At 39.2% G+C, this 25,049-nt stretch overlaps 1 protein-coding gene across 1 annotated transcript; it reads right to left on the reverse strand. All coding sequences in view use genetic code 11, as the record gives it.

Annotated features, from left to right (window-relative positions):
- Positions 1 to 6: 6 nt before the first annotated feature.
- EGR_08665 (Transient-receptor-potential-like protein) lies at positions 7 to 24,083 on the reverse strand (the record flags this gene model as incomplete). The annotated part of the gene is made up of 10 exons (XM_024497914.1): positions 7 to 411; positions 3,253 to 3,514; positions 4,233 to 4,348; positions 4,622 to 4,660; positions 5,987 to 6,400; positions 7,256 to 7,430; positions 9,338 to 9,510; positions 10,512 to 10,786; positions 16,411 to 16,762; positions 22,392 to 24,083. 10 exons carry the CDS (start codon positions 24,081 to 24,083, stop codon positions 7 to 9), a joined length of 3,903 nt encoding a protein of 1,300 aa, XP_024347684.1.
- Between the last annotated feature and the right edge of the window lie 966 nt (positions 24,084 to 25,049).

Below are 25,049 nucleotides of genomic sequence, written 5' to 3' on the forward strand. Positions count from 1 at the left end.
GCCCCGTCAGCGCTGGTGCCTAGGTTGCGCCCGTCTTGGTGCGGACAGCGAGAGTCCTGCGGCTGCGCCTCCTCTGTACGTCACCGATACTCCGCCGATGCGCTCGCGGTTGATGCTGGGGGTGCTCGAGGCCGGTGCAGGTGCGCGGGGTGGGGAAAGCGAAGAGGTGGAAAGGGGGGCATTGGCGCTCACACTTGGCGCTGCCGGGGTCTCGGACCCTGAGTTGGATCCACTGGGTTGTTGGCACTGGCTCATAAACTGCATCAATTGGCGTGCAAAGCTGTGCAACTCGCCTTTTACTTCATCAATGATCTCATGCTTCAAGCCCTTTAGACCTTCGCTAGTTGCAGTTGTGGCCTGTAAACCGCTCAGAAGTGGTGGCGTGTTTGGCCCAGGGGAAATGCGCCGAATCTGTCAAGAAGTAGGCGAAACTTATGCTGAGAGGTAATTAAGCATGGCCGATCTGTTTTTATCCAAAAATTAGGGTGTAGAAATTCATTACTGAGTCATTTATATGGAACGATGACCGCAGATAGGTCTACGCCCTCAAGTGCCCCAAGTGCATCTAGCGATTACAAAACTCAGGAATAGTTTTACATTCAAGACAATTTATTAGGCATTTTAATTTGTAGCGAAGTGAGGCTTGTTTCATATGTTTACGATTTTTATCCAAAGCTGACGGAATTGAGAGAAAAATTTTTCTACGAAGACATGAAATTGAATAGTCCCAATGAGAAGATTTGTCGTATTGCGCGTAAAAAAAGCGGCCTTATTTGGAAGTAAATGCGTCCATAAGCAAACATTGCCATGGAGATGATTGGTAACGCATCAGAAAGGCACCAAAAAGCTCAAAATCTATTATAGAGGACGAGCGTCACCTGGTCTTTTCTTGGTTAATGTCCCTTGTCGTTTGTATCCTTGTTACGTCCTATCGGATGCTGTGAAACATGTTGACTTCACTACGGCGTAAAATTTGGCCTTTTGTTTGAAAGAAATTCAATTCCATACAAAAATATTATTGGAAACTGCCACGCAACTTAAAGTTTTGCCATATTTAATACTTATGCTTCTGGTTTTGGTGACAGCCATTACTATTACTGGGAATAGGACGGGAAATTTTGAAGTCCTTTTCTTTAGGGACAACATTATTTCGTGGGTCGAAAATGAATATGGAAACCAAAAATAAAACATTTAACTAATAAAATATGTGTGGCTTTGAGTCGGGCCTAATCATTTACACTGGAAAGGTATACCTTTGCCCCGTCTTTTGTTTTGACTGGCGTATACTGTTCTAAATACCAATCTCCTTTGTTCTTTCAACTGTTACAACTGTCTTAAATGACATTATAAATGTTTACACCAACTGTGAAAATTTTGTATGCGTAAAGATAAAATTGTCATCTTGCTCTCGTAAAAACAACAAAGTGAGCACCACACTTTCTCACCCTCTCATTTGTGATTAATGCCACACTTGGGATATGGAAGATCTTAAAGCACAGTTGTTTTACTGACATGCCCCTAAGGAGACGGTGAGCCAAAGACAGTGCTTACCCTAAAACTCCAGTAAACGGGGACCCTAAAAAACCACGTATGCAACTCGGGGCAAATTTGAGAAGACTTACTAGTCTTAATGAGCAGGCGTGAAGGAAGTAAACTCGATGCTTAAACAGCAGAGCCGGCTTGCCATTACGTAGAACATGACAACTGTTATGTACTAGGTTGGTTGCCATGCAGGACAAAATTTCCGATCTAGTGGAAACACCCAAAGAGATTAATGACGTCGAGGTCGAGTATATCCTCAAATGTATGAAATTTCGATGAATGACACGATTGGCCCTTGGGTGTTTCTTAGCAGCGTTGACCGCGTTGCGGTGGCTGACGCTGGAGGTTGACCAATGAGAGAACCGGTGACGACACTCAAAAGAGGGGAAAGACTGTGTAGTACTTTGGTAGTTTAACCTTCAATTCTTAAAGGGCCAGTTAGGTGCTCCACCATTGTTTCTTGCTGAGTTAAGTGGTCTCCGGCCCATGCTAGTAGCTCCAAACCCTACTGTATGTGGAATATATACATATATATATATTTATATATTCTGCTCGAGTATAATGTCTTTCTTTGTGTCCAGAGAAACCTCAGGGTGCTACTGTTATGCACCAAAACAATGACAAGCTAAGATTGTTGTTCGCATTTCAGTCCGTGAACGGAAACATCGTAGTTGGGAAATTTAAAAAAAAAAAACAAGCTTAACTTGAAAGCATGATTTTGTTGTTTTGTATCAGGCACTTTTTGAAATCTTTGTGCATAAATACATTTTTGAATAAAACGTTAAAGGTTTAAATCAATTTAAGTAAGTAATTTTCGTCGAGATGTCTATGAGAAAAACTGATATTTGAACACTACCAAGTGATTCGCTTGATGGAAATTCGCATTGATGTGTGAATATGATGTGATGTTAAGTGTAGCAAAATGTCATTCGTCTGAGTCCGCATTCAACTGCGCTGGTGCTCCTATTGGCTATTATTCTAAGTCTTTAGAGAGGGTTTGAGACTCTGCATGAATATTGAGAACTATAGTTAACAGAATTGTTATACTCTTAAGTCATAGGACATCACGAGATTCATAAGAGGACCAACTTACAAAAACCTTAGACTTCAGTTTCTCTACACTTTTGCATGAACATACTTCATTACTCGTTACAGCTTCTGAGCGTTTTCTAGGGTAATTAGGGCATCGGAGTAAAATAAATGACCATGATTACCCATTCAGGAAGTATATTCTCTACGTGTTTACAGGCTGGTTTCTTGCTGACCAGCTTTTGAAGCGGCGTATTCGTCATTCCACGGGCGTGACTACGTCTTTGCAGAACGATTTTCTAGCAATAACCGTTGACGCATTGCCGCTTTAGCAAATAACTCACCTTTGAAGGTACTTGACACCGACCACATCACTAGATCTACCACTTCTCTAATAAAATGATTATACCCTTTAGGCTATTACGAATAGGAAACCTCGTGCTCTAGTGTAAAAAATGAATCCTTCTAAAAGGCCCACCATTTTTAATGACGGTATTGAATTATCATGTCATTTACTCAAATACAAGGATCTGAGCTTATAGGGAGTAACGTTTGTGCGTCCGGGCTGAATAATCCTTTTTTATTGGGTCTTCTTATTTTCCATTCTGTATGTTAATTTTCCGAATCAATCTTTGATATGAAAGGCATTGAAATTTAGCGTATAATTATTTGCGCACAGACCTCCTCACTTAGAGCTTGTATCTGTGCGCCGAGAGCCTTGATTCCGGGGATGGAGGCTGTCTCGTTAGATCCGACGGAATGCGATGGCGGCTGCGGAGGTCGTGAAGCAGCGCTAGAGGAGGAGCTGGACCCCTTCGTGGAACAATTCTCCTGCCCTTGTTGGTGATGGGGCACCAGCACCGAGAGTAGCTGGTACTTCAGACCCTCCAAATGACCAATCGAGCGCACTACCTCGCGTTGTCTATCCTCGCGCAGTTCATACCTGTCCCGGTCCATTGGAGCAAAGCAAAACACACACATGCCGTAGTGGTGCATCGTAAAAAGGTGTCCTACATCACTCGTTAGGCAAGACGCTTAGAGCTTTAAAATGATAAACCGGTAGTTTTGACTAAAAAAGGACCAACGTCGTAGTCTCTGAGCACACAACCTATGTAAAACAGGTCTGAACCATCGCGACATATGTGCTGAAACGTGCGGGAGCTTCAGCCTCCGCAGGCTGTACTTCCACTCCGCAACATGCGAGTAGCTTCACAATCCTTTCATGGGTTAATGATGCATGCTTTGCCACACCTCATTGGTTTATTACGGATTTGAAGAAGACTTGGGGCGTAACGTAACGCATAGTAGTTCCAAAAGGCTACCATTTTTTTCTTTTTATGACCATTGGTACATATAGAAGTAATCTCACTTCCATTCTTGCCACAACAATTAATATTTAGCTCAAAGGCAATGTCTCAATTTTCCTCCCACGTACACGCGATAGCCTTTGTTTAAAAATGAAAGGGTACATGGTTTTGTTCATAAAACTTTAAATAAACTGGCAAGTAATGTATCGGTAAATGTTGTAATGCAAGCACCGTTTCACGTCGACTATTATCTTGATCAGTTTGCTCCAAAACCCGATTAAAGTTGTGCCTTCAAAGTGGTGATGTAAATAAGTTGTTGATACAGCGAAGAGGGATTCTATCGTAGAAACTAACCTCAGACTGGAAATGTCCTGTTTGATTTCTAGAAGGTCGTCTTCGTTGACTATACCCTGTCGCATCGTCTTCTTTGACACGTGGATGTACCGTCGCACCAAAATGCGTGTTATGGCCTGGATGTAATAGCAAGGGGGTGGGGGTGAAAAAAAGTTGGACAGACAATCTGATAAAACGCCTTAGCCGAAAAGCTCTTAAAAAGCGGTTTTAAGTTTGATTCTGTGCAGATTTACACTCTAGTTACACAAGCCAGGCATTTAACACTGGGAACTTGTGGAATAAAATCTCCCATAGTCTACTTTCAATATCATTCTATACTTAGATATTACCCTCAATTTACACTCCTCTAACTATGAATTTAAAGTTGGTTATGCTAAAAAGGAACTAACCTGATATGAATGCTTCTTTCCTGACTTCTTGCTAGAAGTCTAAAATAGGGGAAGCCACCCAGTATTAGTCCATGTATGCAAATATGCATTGCTTATTAAACCTCTTAATTCGGGGACGGGGTGAAGGCATAGCCACTGAACAAAGGCTCCTACATAATAATGGCGTGATTTTCAAATCAGCTGGATTATAGCAAATAGGATTTCAGTAAAAAAGACTCCTTTTTCTGTGATTGCAAAATGTGGCAAACTTTTATCTCGTAAATGCAACTAATGAGTCCTTATAAGCGGCTCACGGCGAGAGTCCAGTAATATGTCGAATTAAGCTTCAAATTGAGGAGAATTTAATGCGCTCGCAGCAACTTTTGTAGCTGGTCTAATTTACGGGTGAAATGCAAAGATTTTTTATTTTTGGCTAAGAGTTGAGCTGCACCTATAGGTTAAAATAATAATCACATTTCGCTTTTAATGTGCGCCGAAAAAGAAGCGAAAACAGAGAGGACTAATCTGTGGGAGTAGTAGTTCTCATTCTTGACAATGATTAAATCAGTAGTACCAGTTATGTCTTTTTTAATTCATTAAATGTTGAATGTCTACTTCCTCGGTTCTAATCCTTGCATCAGCTGCTTTATCAAAACAAATTTGCTTTTTACGTTGCAAAATTGCACTTATTTCTGTCAGTCTTTTGCATCTTATTGGAGTCGTAATAATTGGGATAACTCGTTAGACCCTCTAAGATGGATTTAATTGCCTTTCTGCGAAAAAATACCCATTGTATGAAGGAAATCCAAAAACCCGGACACCCAAGATGTATTCGTCGAAAGCCGCCCTGTTCGCACTCACAATTTCTGAACTAGCGCATTTTCGAACGCAAAAAAAAAAACGCTGGCCAAAAAGTGTAGAAATGGAACTACTGTACTTTATTAGTCTTTTGTTTTATGTTATTACAACTGCAATCTGAGTCTGGGCGTAATTTACATATGGCCGTCTACCTTACGACAAAACGATTATTTTGTCTAGATATTTCGATGTTCAATATTTTCTCGAAAATGTGGTGCAAGTGCTAAAGTAAGCGTCTTCCTGAACTTAATGGAACTTAAGAAGTCATGCTTTGATGATGGCTGATTTCTCTTACCAGTCGATATTATGACACATTTCTCATTTCTTCAACTAGTGGCATTTCAATTACCTCAGATTTCATTGATTTCAGGTAAATTTAGAGGTAGGTTACAAAAATGAAGAAGTCTTCGAAGAAGTGTGGCGTAGATCAAATATGGCCATCAGCTCTCCCCTGTCATAAAAGCCAGACTGGATGAAATGCCTACGTTCAGATAATCTGGATAGCGTCCTAATGAAAGTGTCTCTTACGTTCTCTTCCTTCAACGCAGCTGGGGTGTCGGTGGCATTACTCGCTAAGGGCTTGGAATTTTCATTGTTTACCGAGCTAGGAAGACGTATAGTCGGCTCCACTGAGTGGTCGCACCACAGACTCCTGTTTCCGGTGGTTGAGTTGGCTTGGTTAGGCGGAAACGGCTTCACAGTTCCGCTGTATCGACGTCGGTGGCGCGGATGGTCACGATACAACGGTGACTTCGATTTGTCATCGGTCACCGAGGCGAAGGTGGTGGAGCAGGTGAGAAGGCGAATTAGGCCTCTCCCAAACCGCCAGATGGACTTGGGGCTGACGATGGTGTTTAGTGGTGGTGGCAGAGTCGAGCCCTCGTCAAAGTAGCCAAGCCAGAGTTTGCTACGGGCAAACTTCCACTCAGTATCGGCCTGGTTCTGCCAAACAAAATCCTTACAATCAATTATTATTTATTTATACGAAAATTTTCTTTTCTTGTAAAGTTGCTGGAATATTTTTACGGATCTTCGTGCGTTACGATCACTTCCAAACAAGGCATTATGTTAATAGTGGTTTTTTAAATATATAAAGTGTCATTTCCTCTCGCTGATTTTTGATAGATTTGAAAAGATCAACTGATCACCAGTCCCATCTCAATTTTGGTTCAAGAAAACCTGAAACATATCAATTTTTAGTGGTATCAAACAATTTTGAACTTAGTTGGATTTTTCCCATTCGCTTGATCTGAAAATTGGTTGGTATTGAAATGGTTGCCTATATTTTGCAGCGTTTTACATTATTTGATTTACAAAGCAGTAGTCTTATTGAATAACAGAAAATAGCTAATGATTTAGCGATTAGTTAAAGGACAAAAAAATAGTCATAAAATTACCTCGGTTAGTCTTATCGGTAAGCTCTTTTGCAACAGGGGAGTCAGTAAGCGTGTGAATGGATAAAAATCGTGATTTGCTAGCCGACGACTGCATGATCGCCCTTCTACGAATAAAATTTTGATGACTTAGTCTAAATTATAAAAAAAACTGCTATTTCAGACATGATGTCCGGAGCCGGGTCAAGAAGAGACGAAATGCAATTTCTGGTATTTTGTGGCCAGGTCAGTAGTGCGTGTACGAGCCGATTTTATCGCCGACTCCACTGGCACCGAAAGTCTGGACTGCTCGACACCATTTATCATTAGTTGGCGATTAGATAAGTCATTGGTTAAAAAGATAGCTTGCCTGAATGGTCTGGAAGGAGTTAGACATCATTGCGATGAGCATATTAACGAGTACAATTATGGCCATGGCGTGATAGATCATCAGGAGTATCTCGCCCACAGTCACTGTCACCTGGGCCGATTTCAAGTCGACCACTTTGCCCTCGGCATCCTTTGTCTGAAGGCGGTACTGATTTATCTGCGTCACACCAAAAAGATGCCAAAAGAGAGCTTGATAGGATCGCAGAAGGCTGTTGATAAAAAAGGAAAAATTTCAAATGACTATTTATTTTCCGGTCGATTGAAAGGGTATGCAATGAAGCGGAATTTCTAATCTTACTGGGGTAGAAAATTTGGTCATTATGTTGGACATAACTATATAAATTTGTTGCTCAGTCTCTAATTGAAGTCTCTAAGGTAGAAATAAGGGTAAACAATCAATACCCCACGTAATTCTTGGCCGTCAAACTCTTTCAAATTGATTTTGTTTTATCCAAGTTAGTTCATCCAACGGCATACTGCAGGTGATAATTTTCTAGAAATTGTCAAAATCCTAGCGTAGATGTAATTTTATGTTTAATAATGGAAACTGCATATCTAGAGTGTGTTAATCGACTTCACAGTCTTGTTTCACAATGGAAAATTGTGGCATACATAAGGATTCCTTCAGCTGTGGCCTAAATAAGTGTGTTCTTTCAATTTTTTGAGTGATAAGAAGATTTAAAAGCCTCTAGCAGCGTCATTGCGTCAGCTTGACAAAACTTTCAAAAGCAACCCGAAAAACTGCACCTTAAACCAACAAGTTACCATTCAAAAACCAATCATCAAATTTTGTTAATACTGGCGGTAACCAACATGTTACTTCCAGACCTTATTTGTAATTTCTCGATAGACACAAACTTTCTAATGACTGGGTGGTTTGATGGATGATATTCAAAAGCGATCTGATTTGCTAGGTACCAGATATACCAGGCGAAATCCACCCAACTCACAATGCGCTTTTGGAGGTGGGATTTGACAATACAAACGGATAGTTTGTGTGTTTATGGAAGGAAGCTTAATTTGATCCGTCAATTTTCGTCTTTGGTCTAACTTGCCTCGGCGGTGGCGAAGAAAGTTGTATCTTCCTTCCAGCCGTCTGAGTCCACAGGTTCCAGCTTTAATCCATGACGTTAGCATTCACATCTGTACTTCCGTTTTCTTGAGACTTCCATAACTAAAGATTTCTAGCAACAATTACTTCTCCCAGTCGTGCTCTAATGAAAGCGCTTGTTCCTTGGAACCGACTTTTAACAAGTTCTACCATGTGTTGTCAATGCACTGTAACAAAAACGCCCACTTGTGTAATTGCCTACCCTAGAAAATGTTGGTCTTATCATCATAATGTTGGCTTTTGAAGCCAAACCGGAGCAATTTATGCAGGCGTTTCCCATGGAGGAGGCCTATCATAAAGTAGCTTAATGGGGTAGCGAGAAGTTATGGAGGAATAGCCTAAGGGCAATAAAAGGGCAAGCGTATTTCCCAAACTTCAGCTAGCTGTATATTTATTGTTCTCATCAAATCATATTTATCGGTCAATGCATTTTTGCAAAATAATTTTCTAATCAGGATTTCATTCCACTTACCTATAAGCACTTATGGTCTTCTGCAAGTTTTTGTTTACTCACAATGGTGACAATTGGAGTTCACCTGTTCTTTGGGGCTTGTAGCACTTTCCAAGACATTTCAAAACATTTTTTGGTAATTTTGCCCAAAAAACTATTTCTTACTACAGCTGCTCTTTTTTGATAACACATGTGCTTCAATCTTGCGTAAATTCCTAGCGTAGAGAAGAAATTTCGAGTTTACTTTGAAAATAAAGTCAAATAAGAGCAAGATTTCACAGAATATACTATGAATGAATTTTGCACCCATATTAACATAAGTTGACTTTTGACACAATTTTCTTTATTATCTCTAGTCATTTATTCTAATACAACCCTTTACAGCTATACCATAAGTACTAATAATAAAACTACCATTTACTCGCAGGAGATTAATAGGGAAGGGGTAGTGAAGCAGTCAAAATAACGGATCTTTTAATTAGTTTTATCTTTAAAATTAAAACGTAATTTAATAAAGAACATGGCAGAGATAAAGAAAGCTGGAAGTGACTTACGAAGAGAACGCAGCCGGTCGCATATCATTATCCGCGGAGAAGTAGTAGTAATACAATTGATGCAGTCCGCAGGCAAAGGAAGTTATCACAAGAAGGAATATGAAGAGGAATTTCGTAATGTCAATTAGCATGTTCCCCAACGAGATTTGAAGGGGTCCTAGGTGTTCGTTTACCTGTAAAAATATTTTACAATTCTGCCGTCTGTTTTTTCACCGAATCAGTCATGTGCACTCTTTTTACGTGAAGATAAATTGATGATTTATAAGCTTCAGAAGTTAGCTAAAATTTTCTGTTTGTGCCTACAGAGTTTAAAGAAGGTTTTTACGGTACGTACCATATTCAGGTTTATTTGTGCACAGCCTTGTTGTTCAAATAAAACAGTGACTTTTACTACAAAAATAACTGTGTATAAACCATAAACAGACTGTTTGCCACATATCAGACACTTTTTGAAGGAATTAAGGCATTCTTATATTTCTTGTCATTAGTAGATTGGTGATAGGAGCTTAGAAGAACGTGATTTTAACTAATTTCTTCATATGTCCTTTTTAGGAGGAAACCGAGAGCTTCGTTCCTTAAGGGTTTTAATCATAAGTCGAAAAGTCACGAAATGCTCTTTCTGTGAAGTGGTACACTTGTGAAGAAGTGTCAACAAACGTTAATTTCTAAAATGATAGTACCTGATTGATAAAGCCCTTGTAATTACTTTACCTTTACAAAAAGTCTTTGGACAACTCGAACTGCGCAGTAGATAGAGGAGGAATAAGTATCAAATGATAAATAGGTGACAAAATGAATTTTTTGGAAGCCATTACTTCAAGTGTGTGAGCTCTGTGCTGCTATTAGAATTCCAACGTATAAGCAGATATTTGCTGTAGGATTTCTGGCTTGTAGGCCTACATAGTGGCCTTCAAATTGATAAAGTCACTTATCATATAAAAGTCTATGTAGCAACTTTTTAATCATTCCCTGCTGCACAAACAAAGTAAATGCAATGTAAAGAAACGGATCCCATTGCTATAACTTTAAAGACGGAGCGTCCTCTTGAGTGGTTTAAACGAATCAGTTATGATACCAAATTTTCCACACCAAAATGATTTCCAATTAGTGATCAGTAAGCTAGTGGTACAGCATTAGTACAAAGTTTACGCATAAGGAAGATTTATTATTTTACCTGGAAGAGAAAGATGATTCGAGCAAAGGAGAAGATGTGGGCAATAGCGAAGAAGGCCTCCGAGACAAGTGTGGGGTCGTCGGGAGGCCAATCCTCGCGACCCGCGAGGTCGAAGCCATAACGCTGGGTCTTGCGCAGAATCAGGCCCACAACGCGCAGACCCACAGTGGTGAGGAAGAGGGTGAGCATTATGAAATCCAGCCAATTCCACCACTGGCGCACATACGCCTTGAAGCCTTCTTCCCAGATCTGCTTCATCTCGCTCCACACGAAACCTTTTTGGCCGTAAAATGCTCGTGACTGATTAATAGATTTTATTGTAAGACAGAGGGTAGGATGGAGCATCTAAATATTGATAGGCAGAATTCTTTTAAGCTTTACAATGTCCTAATCATAAAATAGTCAATGATTATTCTTTACTTAGCATGCGCATTCAAATTAGCTTTAGAGTGACGTTACTAAACCTTAGATTAGTCAGTCTATCTGTCATAGGGATTGTCAATATTCAACGTTCTTATATTAAAGGGGAAAAGCGTTTAAACTGTAGGTCTATCTTTGTAATTGGTGACACTTTTTGTAAATCAGCGAAATTGTGACATGATTGAGTGGCTAAAAAATTTAATATTTAATTGGGATTCTAGTATTTACCGTCATTCCGTCATTTTTCACATTCAAAAAGTAAACATTGCTGGCATGAAATTGTTAGTGCTTTGCCTGTTGGAAGCTTTAAAAATAAGGATATTAGGCACATCAAGTCATTAACAGGAAGAAAGTTTCAAAACACTGTGAAAATACCCAATAAATTGATCTAGTAAGCAATTGCACTAAGCTTATGGCACGAAAGTGACGTTGATATTTGTAATGGGCGAACAGTCTGATGTTTATGTGAGGAATTATTCAGATGGCCCGCCTGTACCAGCGTCTTTTGCCTTTTGGAAGAGTTATATCTATTGACAAATATTTGTCTAAATCTCATAAATCCGATTTATAGGAATGAGACTGCAAAACAGTTTTATTAAGAATTTTAGCGTTTAGGAGAGAAAGTGAGAAAAACATGGTTCCTCAAGGAAGCAGCTTTAAGCATTGCGTAAAATTCAGCATGCATGTCCAAGCACCGCTTTCACCGCCGTAAATGAAACTTATAGACGCCAATTGCGACAGAAGAAAATTTGTTGCTACCTTAGAACGAATTCATGCTTTACCATTAGACTATTTACCGCAAACACTCGCCTCAGCGTGTGTCTACTTATCATTCTAATCATTTCCTGAAAATGCAAATGATTTTAAGACATCTATTTTTCCCTTTTTGAACATTCGTTTGCAGCGCTAGGGGTATGCCTAAAACTGCTACTCAGGGGTATTTCTAACTTGCCACTTGTGCACTCTCCAAACTGCTACACACTTCCAACAAATATTTCTTCACTTTTCACGCCGCAATATTGTTTGTAATTAAAGACAAAGGCTTTTTATTTTGTCATAAATCAACAGTCCATTTCCGATATCTCTAAATTTAAGGCTTTACTTGCTTTTATCTCCTGAATTAAAATCTGTCAGACAACAATGACACTCTAAACTTATGCGAATTTCAGAGCTCAGAGCTCTTTACTTTAGTAATTTTTAATTTCTCTTCAAAAATCATTCCCATTTGACAGCGACCCTTCAACTCTGTGTCACTTAAAGCACTGATCATCGTACGGATAGCTCAAGAAGGACACGATTATGGAGAGGGAGCAATAAGGCAGGTAAAGCTACGTTGCAATTTAGAATATTTCATAGAGCTCAAGATCGTTGATCAGCAAAATTTCATACAGACTTGGTAGTTAGGACTTAAGTTAGAATCGCTAAGGCTTTGCAACCTCTTTTATCCTTCATTATTGTTGCTTTTAAGCATATTACATTTTACAACACAAAGATTAAAAGGAATTCTGAAAAATGCTGAAAACCTATCCATCAACAACTTTAGGATTAGCAGTTGTGATTATGTTGTTTTGACATAATATCACTAAATGAGATGTGGTTTATAACTTTTGTTTTATTTACTTATTTATGCGTCATTTTAACTCGTTTCAAATGATAATTTTTTGTACATTCAAAATATAATAATGACCGGGGCCTTACTCCAGAGAGTGGAGTAACATTTTGCATAGCGTTTAACAATGAATTTTAGCACCCATGTCTTCTGTCTACCATTTAATCCAATTGTTTTCTTTTGCGACGCCCCATTACAAGCAGAAAAATTTGTATTGAAGTTTCCTTGACTCTATAGACAGCAATCTGATTGCGACGCATCGTCTTCTTACACCTCTCACTGTAGTTGTTTCCCTTAAACTATTGAAACCTTTCCTGTATAAAGCTTGTACGACGAGCCCTATTATTTTCCAAAGACGTTTGTGGAATTGAAACCCTTTAAATATGCCAATCATAAATGCTAAAATGGAACTTTGAATCATATTTTTGGATGGTTGTCGCTTATTAAATTCCGCTTAGATCACAAACTACTACTCTCCCCATATTGGATAGACAACAAAAGTGGTCGCTATTGTTGATTTAATTCACTTGTTCAGTTCTATATTAATTGCGCAAACATTGTTGTTATTATTCCAAAAGCTGGATGGTCATTTAAACCAAGTTTTCTCGGTCGATGGCCCTTCGACACTTTTCCATCCTACCGTTCAATTACATAATGCACGAACTCTCTTTGCAAGTCTATATCACTCTTCTGCACAAACACTTTAAGTTCGAAAAATTGCAAAAAATACGCTACATAGAAGCAAAATCTAACCTAACATATAAAATTCTGGTATTTAAACCCATAAATAGGAGAGCAAAGAGCGACGCAGATTGAAAAATGTTTCCCACCACACTCCTTGTCTAAAAAATTCTTAAAAAATCTTATTAGTTGTGAACTTACTCTGCAGTCATATTTATTGTTAATAAATGATTTATTTTGAACACTGCATCAAGGTGATCCTATGTTATGGAGCTAACTATTTTTCATTGTCGTGACAAAAACGCTCAGGAACTTTTACGTTTAAAAATACTTGAACAATCCATTCTGCTTAATCCTCTTGCAAAAAATGGCTCCCAAAACATTCGACAGAGGAGTACACTGGAGCCTCGAAGAACCCTATCAGGGTGGGCCAGATGACTTACGAATATGAAAAGAAGAACGTCCACTATGGTAACCTAAGTATTAAAAGAATTGTGTGGGAATACTGACACTGGCTCGTGATGCCAACTTTTGCGCTTTACCTGCATCCCCACCAATGAAGTACTGACCTAATGGAACGAAGATATATGTAACCACGCTGTTTACGTAAACTTGTCAACATCTGGCAACATCGTAAGAGCTGTCTATTCGCGTTGGAAGAGCCTAATAATGCAACCGAGAAAGAAGTATTTACATTGCAACAAAGGCAAATGGAAAGAAGGGATTTGTGACAAGAAAGAGAGCCTTGAACCTTTTGCTTCAACTCAATACTGATCCAATAATTTACAAATACTTCAAGGGAACGTGATAGTCATGCTGAGCTTAATCACCGTTCAGACTGAACCTATTCTCCTCAAAGTGTGGAAGTAATAAAAAAATTGCATCCAATGTGCCAGAAAAACTCTTGTTATTGGGGCTAGGAATCCCTTTTTCAGGTTGGAAATTTGTCATGTTGTCCCTGGCTATGAATGATAATCGCCTTTTAGTATTCATTTGCTCCTGTGATCAAGTGAAACCACTAGAAATATGACTAAGACCGAGATTGACTTGCATCTGGTTTATGTAATTTGGCTCGCTCCTCGGGGTATTCAATGTTCAAACTTCTTAAACAGGGCTTTAGGCACAATCCAACGATCTTGAACTTTGTAATTTTAAGATTGTTAGCAGAATAGAGGAATCATATCACTTGCCTACGTTTTAGGGTTGATATCTCGAAATTTTAGGGATTATAGGGCAAATACATTTAAGTATGCTGTACTGTATACAACCACTCCCATTATGGTCGACGGAGAAGTGCAGCATAGAGAAAGGCTGAGTAATAGTAGGGATAAAATACAGCATATAGCTTGTCGGTTGCTTATTAAAATTCTTTTTTCTTGTTTGAAACACCCTAATACTACAATACGTTTGATTTTAGGTATTTGCATTCTTATGAATACTTAAGCCGGATTGAGTTTTCGGAAATATTTACAATAAACACGAGTGAAGTTGCTTAAAAATATGATTGCATCCTGTAAAAGAAAGCAGCAGCCTCGACGATCTTCCAACAGTTAAATGAGTGCCAGCCGAGTTAAGCTGTTACTTTATTTTGGTTTCTAGTTTATTAGACTGCTTCATATGCTACTTCACCTTACACACCAATTTATCTGCTCCGATGTGTAGTGTGTGAGATAGTTTGAGAGGACATACAAAGTCTCATGTGGTATCAGGTAAAGATAATATGTTTTTACTATCATGCTCTTGTACTTTGATGTTTGAGGAGTTACCGAAACACTGGAAGGCAATGAATTAAAGTGAGGTTGAGGAACAGCTGACCCGGAGAACACTAGTAAACTATGAGAGACTCAAAAAGCTGTAAACCCTCCTGATTGAATTTATTCCTTTCATCGTATTCACGTATGCAGAAAGATGGCAATCGCAGGAATAGGGACAGAGGGACTGACTTATCGAACGTCCACTAGAATCTAGGTAGCTTGACTCGACATTTAACATTAACTAAGGTGCTACGGCTTTAAGAGACTTGCAAGAAAGAATAAAGTGCAGGGACGCTTGATTCGCCAAGTACTATACAGACCTTGAATCATGTAAAACTTTAAAGCGAATTGCTTAAATCCGATGTCTTTATTTTATTCACTTACCCTACCTAAAATAACTCAAGAACGGCCTTCGGAAAGGTATTTAAAGCGCCAGATAAGGGAAAAAGAGGGTTCACTAGATATCCATCAGGCAGACTGCAGATAAAGGAATTAGAAACTGCGTTGATTAAAGTGGTGCCTTTATCAGAAACACCTGTGATCCAGATTGTAAATTGGAACAAAGCAGTTTTTGAGGCTTTAGACACAAAAAAATTCTGAGGGTCGGCACCAGACTCATTGAACTCGCCAAAGCGCAGCAAGTTTTAAAAGGCCGATAAACCTGTAAGAAATGTTGATCTAAAATAACTGTGTAATCTAACCAGCACACTTAGAAATGACACCACGACTGCAGTTTAAGAGCTCTAAAGTGTTTGGTAGCGTAAGAATGAGATACATTGAGAAAATAACTTATGGTACTTGAATTGGTTAATGGAATGTTATAATACTTTAAGTGAAAGTAATATCGCCATTATTATTAACTACTCGTTCATTGGTACCCCCTGAGCTAGGTATTAAAGAGCCTTCAGACCGTTCAAACAAGTAACACCGAAGTAGAGGGCAGTAGTGGACTCGTCAGAGTAATTTTGCAAAATCAGTGAGATTTAAAAATATATTGCTAGAGCCACTATTCTCCCAAAAACTATTTAAAGAGCTTCTTCTGTGCCCTGATGAGGAGATTTGCAATGAAGCAAGTGAAAGCGCTAACGACACTACAAAGGAGGAGAATTAGGACATGATTGATGAAATTTTAATTTGGTCATGTATACTAAAAATTCAAAAAAGTCGGCCACGATAACGTAAATACAAACAGAGGTCAAATGAAACAGAAGTGAGACTAACGGAGGAAGCCAACTTATTAAAAACACATTGAGTGAAGAAAAGTCCGTTAGAATGGGCAATTTTGATAACCACTACTGTAACCACATATGCAAATCATCAGACTCAACAATGTATCTGAGAGTAGCTAGGGTACTACGGGTAGGGGACTTTAAAGCTTTCGATAAAGCAGGATTGAAGTGAGGAGAATGGGAGATAAGGAGTACAGCGAACTTACCGAAGACCCACCAAGCAATGAGAAGTTCGATGCGGTTAGGATCTGGTCCGCGAGTCATTTGACGCGACTCGAGGGCCTTAACAGACTGGCCATCGGTGGAAGCGATGAGGAGGAGGATGAGAAAGATAGCGATGGAGGCGCTGTGATTCACAAACTTGATGAGAGGTGAGCGCAGAATGCGCGCCACCGAGCCACGTGGGTAGACGAGGTAGACGAGGGCGAGAAAAGGCAGTGCCATCACGAAACCCACGCATAGTAGTAGTTTGAATATTGGATGGTGCTTTCGCCATCCCGGAAGCTGGTCGTACCACAAGGTCGTCAGGATGTGCTGGCAGTGGGGATGCGCCACAAACTAGACCAAAAGTTTGTTGGGCACTGCTTATTTTGCTTTTTGAGCACTGTCTCTCATTTAGTGAATCAAATGATGATCAAGCTGGTTTCTTTTCATTACCCTTGAAAATCTTGAAACTAATAACATTGTTATTATTCTAAAAATTTGTTTGCCTAAAACCAATACACTTGCCTATAAGTTAAATTAGAAGGCTAAAGAATGCATATCCCGATGTTAAAACAATTCATATTTTCTTCTTTACTCAGCTATACGTTTGATTTAGAGGGTTTCTGAAAACAGACGGCAGTAATTAAGTTACTTTCCTGTAAGTCAGGGGGGTTGAATACAGAGATGTTCCAAGTTAGGGCTTGTGGTTCAAATCAGTGTAAATCCCAATTGGACGATATAGTAGAAAAAGATTTGCTTCCAAGCCCAGCTTGTTTCAAGTAGACCAAGCATTGGCAGTATATTAAGGAGCATAATCAGGTACCAAACTGTATACACAAAAAACCAAATTCACTCCATTGTAAATGTGATTGCGATCCTGTTGCCAGTGTGCTATATGGAGCTGAAAAGTCTATCCTAACATAAAATCGTGGGTTTGCAAACGTATCAGTTCTACGTAATGGGAAAAATAATGCAACGAACGTTTTTTGACAAATCACAAAATGCACATACATGCTGCATCAATGAAGTAAATAAAAGGAGGCGTTACATGTTCACATTTACTTTCACTGATGGCGGAATTAATTTTGCCAACATTGCTCAGAAATCAATGCTTTGGGTGCATAAATTGTGGCCCTGTATGCATAAAGACAAATAAAATAAATGAGGGAAAAGTGGTATGAGTGGCGCCTAGCAGCAGTTGAGACATGGCAATTCATCTAACCAGTAATGCTTAAAGGCCTCTTCGTTTGCTTTTCCAGAAAGACCGTAGTTGCTCGACTTCAGAAAAAATGCCTTTTCAGTCAAAGGAAAAAAAGCAGCCTCATAGATTTTCTACCCTTAAAAGGTGTTCTCAGTGCAATAGAACATCCACTGATAGCATTAAGAATGCAATACAAAGTTACTCCGAGCATGCAACACCAATTCAACACTTTTTTGCACCCTTTAGTAACATCTTTTTTAAAATCCCTTATTATCTACCTCTATCGAATTCTATCGTGCTCTTATTCTGCTCTAAATATTTTCATTAAAAAACTTATAATAATGGATACTTGGCAAAATTTTCCATTTTATCTTCAAATTAGAAATCATTAAGCAAAATGGATACCACCCAAAGTTCCAAGCACAAAAGTTGGTTTGTGATGCAACCAATGCAGTCAAGAGGAGGTTAGAATTTTCAATCGGAATAAATAATTCGATATTTTAAATAAGTAACTTTACAGTTTGTAAACCATATTATTGCACATCACATATTTATTTTAACTTTACGGTATGGAATCAGAATTTTTTCCTTTTCCCTACTTCTTTTTGTGGATGCTACTGGCCGGAGCGTCGGTAACCATTAATGCGATGACGGTCCTCAGCGAATAAGAAATGGCATTAGGGTCGCCGAAGTATCCATTAGTTTCGTCAGCAATGTTAGCAGGATATTTCCATGGAATAAAATTAATCTATCGGTCATTCAGAAAGCATTAGAATTGGTTTTGGTTTTAAAGCGTCAAAGAACCTTTTAATTAATTTAAATACCACATGGAAATAAGGAAAAGAACTTATAAACGCAAAATATGTCGTCTCTGTACTGATTTTTTTCTATTTGAAAATAAAACAAAACAGATTTACGATAACATACACCTTCTATGTTTTGTTCTACAATTAATTCACTTTGCAAAGTTTAACCGCATCTTTAATTAAAACGTCATTTTATTTGATTTTCCATATTGCTTAACCTTTGGTAGAGGGACAGTTGCAGTCCAAAAAGGTAACGTTTTGAGCTTGGCCAGGATTTATCATCACTTAGAATTATTTTGGTTTACACTCCCCGCTCAGCAAGTAAGGCTCGAAAAGGTGTTACCGAGGTTGCCATAGTACCAGCTGGACATGCTGTATTTGCCTCCCAATCTGGGCAGTCAGTTGAGGAGGCATCTACTTTTTAAACATCTCACAAAAGGCAGTTTGGTCTATGGTTGCCTACCTTTTTTTGGAATTTCATATCAAGTATGATGAAGTAAACTCGACTGTCACTCACTGTATATATACTTACCGAAAAGCGGGCATGTCATGCCTCTTATCGTTTTGAAGAGAATGATATTTTAGTGTTGAATAAGGTGTGCGTAACCTAAAAACTAGAAGCATGATGGAGAGATCCTAAGTATCAGAGATTCTTATACTTTCTAAATTAGCATAGACATGGACTTTTTAATGGGTACGCCCATGAGCAATCCATGTCAACATTTATTTTAAACTTCTTACGGGATCACCTTTGTTGCTTGCATATTTATGTAAAAATTAGCCTCCCATCACCAGGTAGAAGTTGCATTGGATGAAAGAAATGCGCTACAACTGATATTGCTCATATCATAAAATCCACAGATTTTGCTAATGTAACTCTTATTTAACTCATGCAAATCAGTGGTTTGTTTAACTTTTCTCTCTTTTACAAACCATCACACTGCTGCATAGTGAAATCCGGGAAATAAACCATTGCCATTCTTTGAATGTCAAATTTTTACAAAAGAAAGAGAATCACCAACCTATTAGACCACCAAGTTGCGAGGAAATTGATCTCTTTCCTCACTATAGGAATTCGAATCAAATGTGATAGAGCCGTCAAATGCCGTTTTATTGTTCCACTTCATGGCATGTTATATGACTCATGTATTCACACATTTTGGAATGTTCCATCCTTTTTCAGTATTACCACTTTTATTTTTTTGCTTTATTTGGAAGTCTCCACATGCGTCTTTCTTGTCACAAATGGATGGAACCATGATGGAGGATACTCTTAAGTTTTACGCCGAACTGTACTTGTGATACACCTACGACTATCCAGTGTCATGCATTCAGGGGCGTTAGTTTAACTTTGTTATAAATAACGGCATTCGAATAACCCATGGTCGAGTTATACGTATTAATGCAATTTGCACATCACAAGTAAGACTCGATTTATATCGTTCCTTACGCATCTAGCAAATTGTTATCAAGTTCTCATGACTTTCTGCATTTTCTTCTTGATTAAAAAATAACCGACAATGAAGGCGAGAACTGAATGCAAACCGTGATCAGTGTGGATCCCGAAAAGAATTTTTGCTTTGTGTAATACGTTTGCTGTTTAACTGTCGATTTAAATAACAGGCCGTTAAGATGATCTGCCACTGAACCGCTGCTGAGCAACCCGGTAATATTAACAGCCTGTCAGCCTTTCTCTAGGTCGACGATACATATTCTACTCAAGAATTGTCTTCTGATGTCTTCAGGGAAGTCTCGGTGAGCTGCATTTGCACTTCAGACTGACCAAATTCAACACATGCTTTCTATTAATAGGGTCCGCTGTTGTGTGTAAACGTCAATTGTGACAGTACGGAAAATTTGGCACAAATTTTAAACCTTTTAGGCGCTACTCTCTTCCGCGGAGCTATCTACTTTACCCTTCCTGTAAAATAACCTATATTTCGTTAAGTGAAAATAAAACCCAACACAAATTTTAAAGGACCGTTTAAAACTATTAAATTACACTGCATTCTGGATATTTTATTCTTACCACTTTGCATCCATGAAAAATAAATGTGACTTTTACTCTCTAAAAGCTTTCTCATCCCCTCAACATACTTCCCATACACTTCAATATAGATTAACATACTTTTAGCCTTCGTCAATCAAAAAATATTCCCAAATTTTATGCTGTTGGGGGGCAAGTGATAAGGTAAATATACTTCCTCTATCCGGCTATGGATGAATGTTTCTAGCCTTCCCAAATGAAACTTCTAAAAGCTTCCACCAAATCCTGGTGTATTTACCAGAAATCTGCACAAATTAGGCCATGGAAAAATTGGTAAATAAAACGGCTTCATTTATTACAGTCTTCGTTGGTTTTAAAATCGGGTCTAAGCTAACTCTAGAAATCCACATAGGTTTCTTTTTCATTACGTTGATAAGGCTTGCACCGAAATCTCCAACATCAGTGAACTTCATGCAATTCAGGCCTCTTCTGTTGTTCAGGGGCTAAATTTGGAAATTAAGATGTAAGAGCAAAAACAGGTTCAGCTTTTCAAAAATGTACTCATGCATATGTAAGCTGCATTACCGTTTCTGTCAAATATTCATAATTGAGAAGCCGGATTTAAACTTCGGCCAAAATTACTTGAGGCAATCTCTGAGCTCATTGCGTTTGCTTTCAGAGCGTTTTCATCCGCTTCCAATTTCGCTAGTGTGATGCTTACCGCCTCAAAACACTTAGATCTATTCAGAGACAAGCAAATTACTACTGAATATGGCCTTAATTTGAAATTCGTGATTTATTCAAAGGAGGGCTTTTTTGCACTAAACCTGTCTCACGAATAGGCTAGTAAAGAAAATGGTTCAAAATCTAATTCGCTTGTCTCCATAAAGGATTTGTTTCCATCTTAACGTTTAGTGTTGATGTTCTAATTTTTTTAGTAGGATTTGTAACGAATAACGATATCTTGTAGTGAGGACCCATGTGGTGTTGTTTTGGCCTTTTGGTAACCTGGTTTTTGGAGATATAACCAAACGAAAGTCGAATATGGTGTGGTACTCCTTGTGAGAGAATTAACAAAGAGCTCACACGTATCAGTCAGAATGAAGTTAGCGGGTTATCAACTCCCATACGAGTAGTAAAATTCATGCTCATGGTGAACTTTGATGCTAAGATATCAACCCGCAAATTAAAAACTTGGGAGGGACAAAATATTGGAAACTTTAAAATCCTTTTACTCTAGCGGTACTAAATCTTCCTCCTCGAGCATTTGTGCTGCCGCGTTGATGAAATAAAGTGCATTAAAAGATTGGAAAAGGCACATCTACAAACATACAATATCTGGCGTACTTTAGAAAAAAATGTTCATAAGGAGCTTAAATCACCATCGTCAACATATATTTAGTTGTGATTTTTGTTGTCATCGTTCCCAATCTGAGGCATGGGCACATGGAGTAAACCTTCAAATGTCTGGACCCTCTTGCAAACTATCCCATAGATTGATGTTGTCTGCTACATCTTGCCTTGTCACTCACAATGCCTCTTTTAAACTAAGCGTCTCGCTTTAAGTGAGGTAGGTCGAGAGTGTTAAATGGGCACACAAAGGCGGATGTCCATGTCCGACTTCACAAATATTTTAACCGTAAGGTTTAATTGTAAATTCATGAGTCTTACCATAATCAGGCTTCATTACTGTCATCACAAATATTTGATAGTCAAATTTTTGTCAAACCTGATCAGGATAATTTATATCTGTAAACAACAAAAGTCGTTCTGCCTTACATTTTGTGATTTTAGGCGCTCTCTATTCAAATGCATACATTACGGGGAACTTTAATATCTCCTTCTTTTCAAAACAACTGCTCCCCAATAACTTTTTGCAAAACAGGAATAGTATATGAGAATACGAACTAATTATCCTTATATCAAAGCCTTTACCTTAAAAATATGCTAAAATAAGATTTTCACTACTTTTGAAGTGAGTTTACTTACCCTTTTTTGTTCATATTTAATGGCCAATTTTAGACGATCTAGTCGCAATGGAGGGGTCTCTAGCTCCACCTCACTCTCTTCGAAATCATTTTCATTCTCCACTCCATCCTCTCCATCATAAATCCCGTCTAAATCAGTCTCAAAAGCGTCTCCAACAACCTCCCCCTTCCTCTTTACCCCATCCTCATTCCCAGGATACATTTGTCCTTTATGACTTTCCAAATTCGCCAAATCCTCCACAATCGTGTACTGGCTCTCTAGACGTTTATTTGGTTCCAGACGAGTGGCTTCCAAGTCTCCGAGTTCAAAAGAATTGTCTATGTAGAGAGGCCGTCCATGCCAACGTCTGGAGGGTCTGTGTATCACTGTAGTGGTTCGTCGAAGAGCCGATTTCTCCACATGTTCCGTCCCATCCTCTCCTCCGTCGTTGCTCAAGTCATCACATATGCCAATATCCTCATCATCCGAGGAACGACTTAAGACAGCTAAAACCTCCTCTTTGCTTCGGCATTGATCCAGAAGGTCACAAGCGTACTTCTTACACTGGTCGGAGAGTTGTAGGAACACTTCTTTGAACTCATTCTCCCTTGAAGCTAGATGACTCAGCTCCCAAGAGAGTTTAAATGCTGCCAGAATCGGATCTGGTGATGTTAGAGAAATCCACGCTGGACTAGCAAGTGCACGATATGTGTTAATTCTCCATAGAGAATACTTTAAAGAATCCTCTTTGTACATTGTCGCACAGTCACTGCAGCTGCAGTTTGATCTGTGCGGTCTCTCTATGCGTGCGCCACGGGATAGAAGCAGCTGGAGTATCTCAAACTGATTGCAGATTGATGCTAAAATAACTGGAGAGATGTCTGCGGAGAAATCATGGCTTTCCTCTGAAAGATTGTTTTTCTTTGACCACGAAGTCCCCAGCATTTCTTTTGTAATGGAATGGTGATCAATAAGCATCTCCACAATGCGATACACACCCTCTTGTACGGCGTACAGAAGTGCGTCTCCTATCCGAATATTTGGTTCTTTGAGCAGCAGCTCCACAATTTCAAAATTCTCATTATCCACAGCAATCTGAATAGCGGTTCTGCCAAGCATGTTTGTACAATTTACATTCACGGGGTGGGAGCACTTAAGGCAACGGGCAACCGTGGATTTGTCGCCTCGTTCCACAGCGTCAAGAAAGATTCGCGAGAGAGGGTCTGCCTGACCCGACTCTTTCATGAAGTTAGGGGAAAACCGATCAAAATGGTAGGTGGGTGTGCATGGAGGATGACTGTTTACATTGTTGTTCCCCTTGGTGTTATCGATGTTGGTCGCCGAGGAGCAGCTGCGGTCGGGTGAGTGAGAAAACCAGTCGGTGGGAGTAGATCGTACGGGGGGTAGTGGTAAGACCTTCTGATCTGTACCTTCCCCAAAATCGGGCATCTCTTTGGGCTGGAGGTACAGCTTGCCCGAGGACCGTGGGGGCACTGTCTCAGTCTGTTGATACAAGTATGAGTTGCTGCGACTGGCTTTTGAGGTCCCGAGGCTTATGGAGGAGGATGGTGTGTGGCGTCTGTCGACTTCCTCATTGCCTCTTTTACCTGGTGAATGCATCATGGTGTTCCTACTTCCCATATTAGAGGTCGAACTGCTCTCGTTTGAGTGTGAGTTACTTAAGACCGTGCCACTGAGGTTCATGGTCGTCATGATAGGGCATTTTCGTGACGCCAAGAATTTAGTTTTCCCTCACAACTTTAAATAAATGGCATGTAACGCAAAGAGGAGAGAGTAAAAAATATCACTAAGAAGAGGCTGTGGCTCTCTAGTGCATATTAGTGAAAACAATTAGCAAGACCTTTAGGTGTTGGCTTGTGTTCGCGTACATATACCTGATTGGTCACGAATGAAGGACCAAGTGATTGGCTGAGTAGTAATGGAAACATGGCTCCCAGAGATTATCTGCATGTATTTCCTAGAGCACTTAACCTTTAGTAAAACTATCGTTCTACTAAGAAACTGCATTCTTGTATTCACCTATGCTACTTTATTAAATGGACAGCTAGCCAGATCTCAACGAGTACACGTCCGATTTAGGTACTATTCAGTTGTCAGAAGGCATAGTCGATCCTTAAAGAACCTGATCAAGAAATCTTCTATTTTACCTTCCTAATACCTTTAATAAGCGATTTTCCTAGCGGGTGCTCACCATGCTTTCGTCTTTAACATACGTGTACAATTTACACATAATAAATAGTACTAGATTATAAGTGAGAAAGAACTTGTTGGAGGTGGACTGATAACAAATAGACTGAAAAATGAATTGGTTTCCACATTAACTGAAGATTTTATTAAAAGAATTTATGGATCGTTTGTAGCAAGGAACGTTAGATAGCTTTAAAGCCTAACAGTACTACTTTGGGATCCCTCCTCGCTATCTATGCCTGTTGAGATGGTCAATTTTATTCAGTTTTTACGAGTCCCGAACGAAAAAGCAAATGCAACTGTTATTTAGCCTCATTACTTGTCCTTTGCGAAAGCCGAAATCTACCCTAAAAATCATGTGGGAAACGGGAGAAAGTCAAGATGGCTTTGTTGGAATCAGTGCCCAAAAAACTGTCGTGGCCGGTTCAGTAAACCAGATTAAACCAGGGAGTTTAGGCGAATATTCATTGT

This window comes from Echinococcus granulosus, assembly GCF_000524195.1.
Source record: "Echinococcus granulosus chromosome Unknown EG_S00114, whole genome shotgun sequence".
Classification (NCBI taxonomy): domain Eukaryota; kingdom Metazoa; phylum Platyhelminthes; class Cestoda; order Cyclophyllidea; family Taeniidae; genus Echinococcus; species Echinococcus granulosus.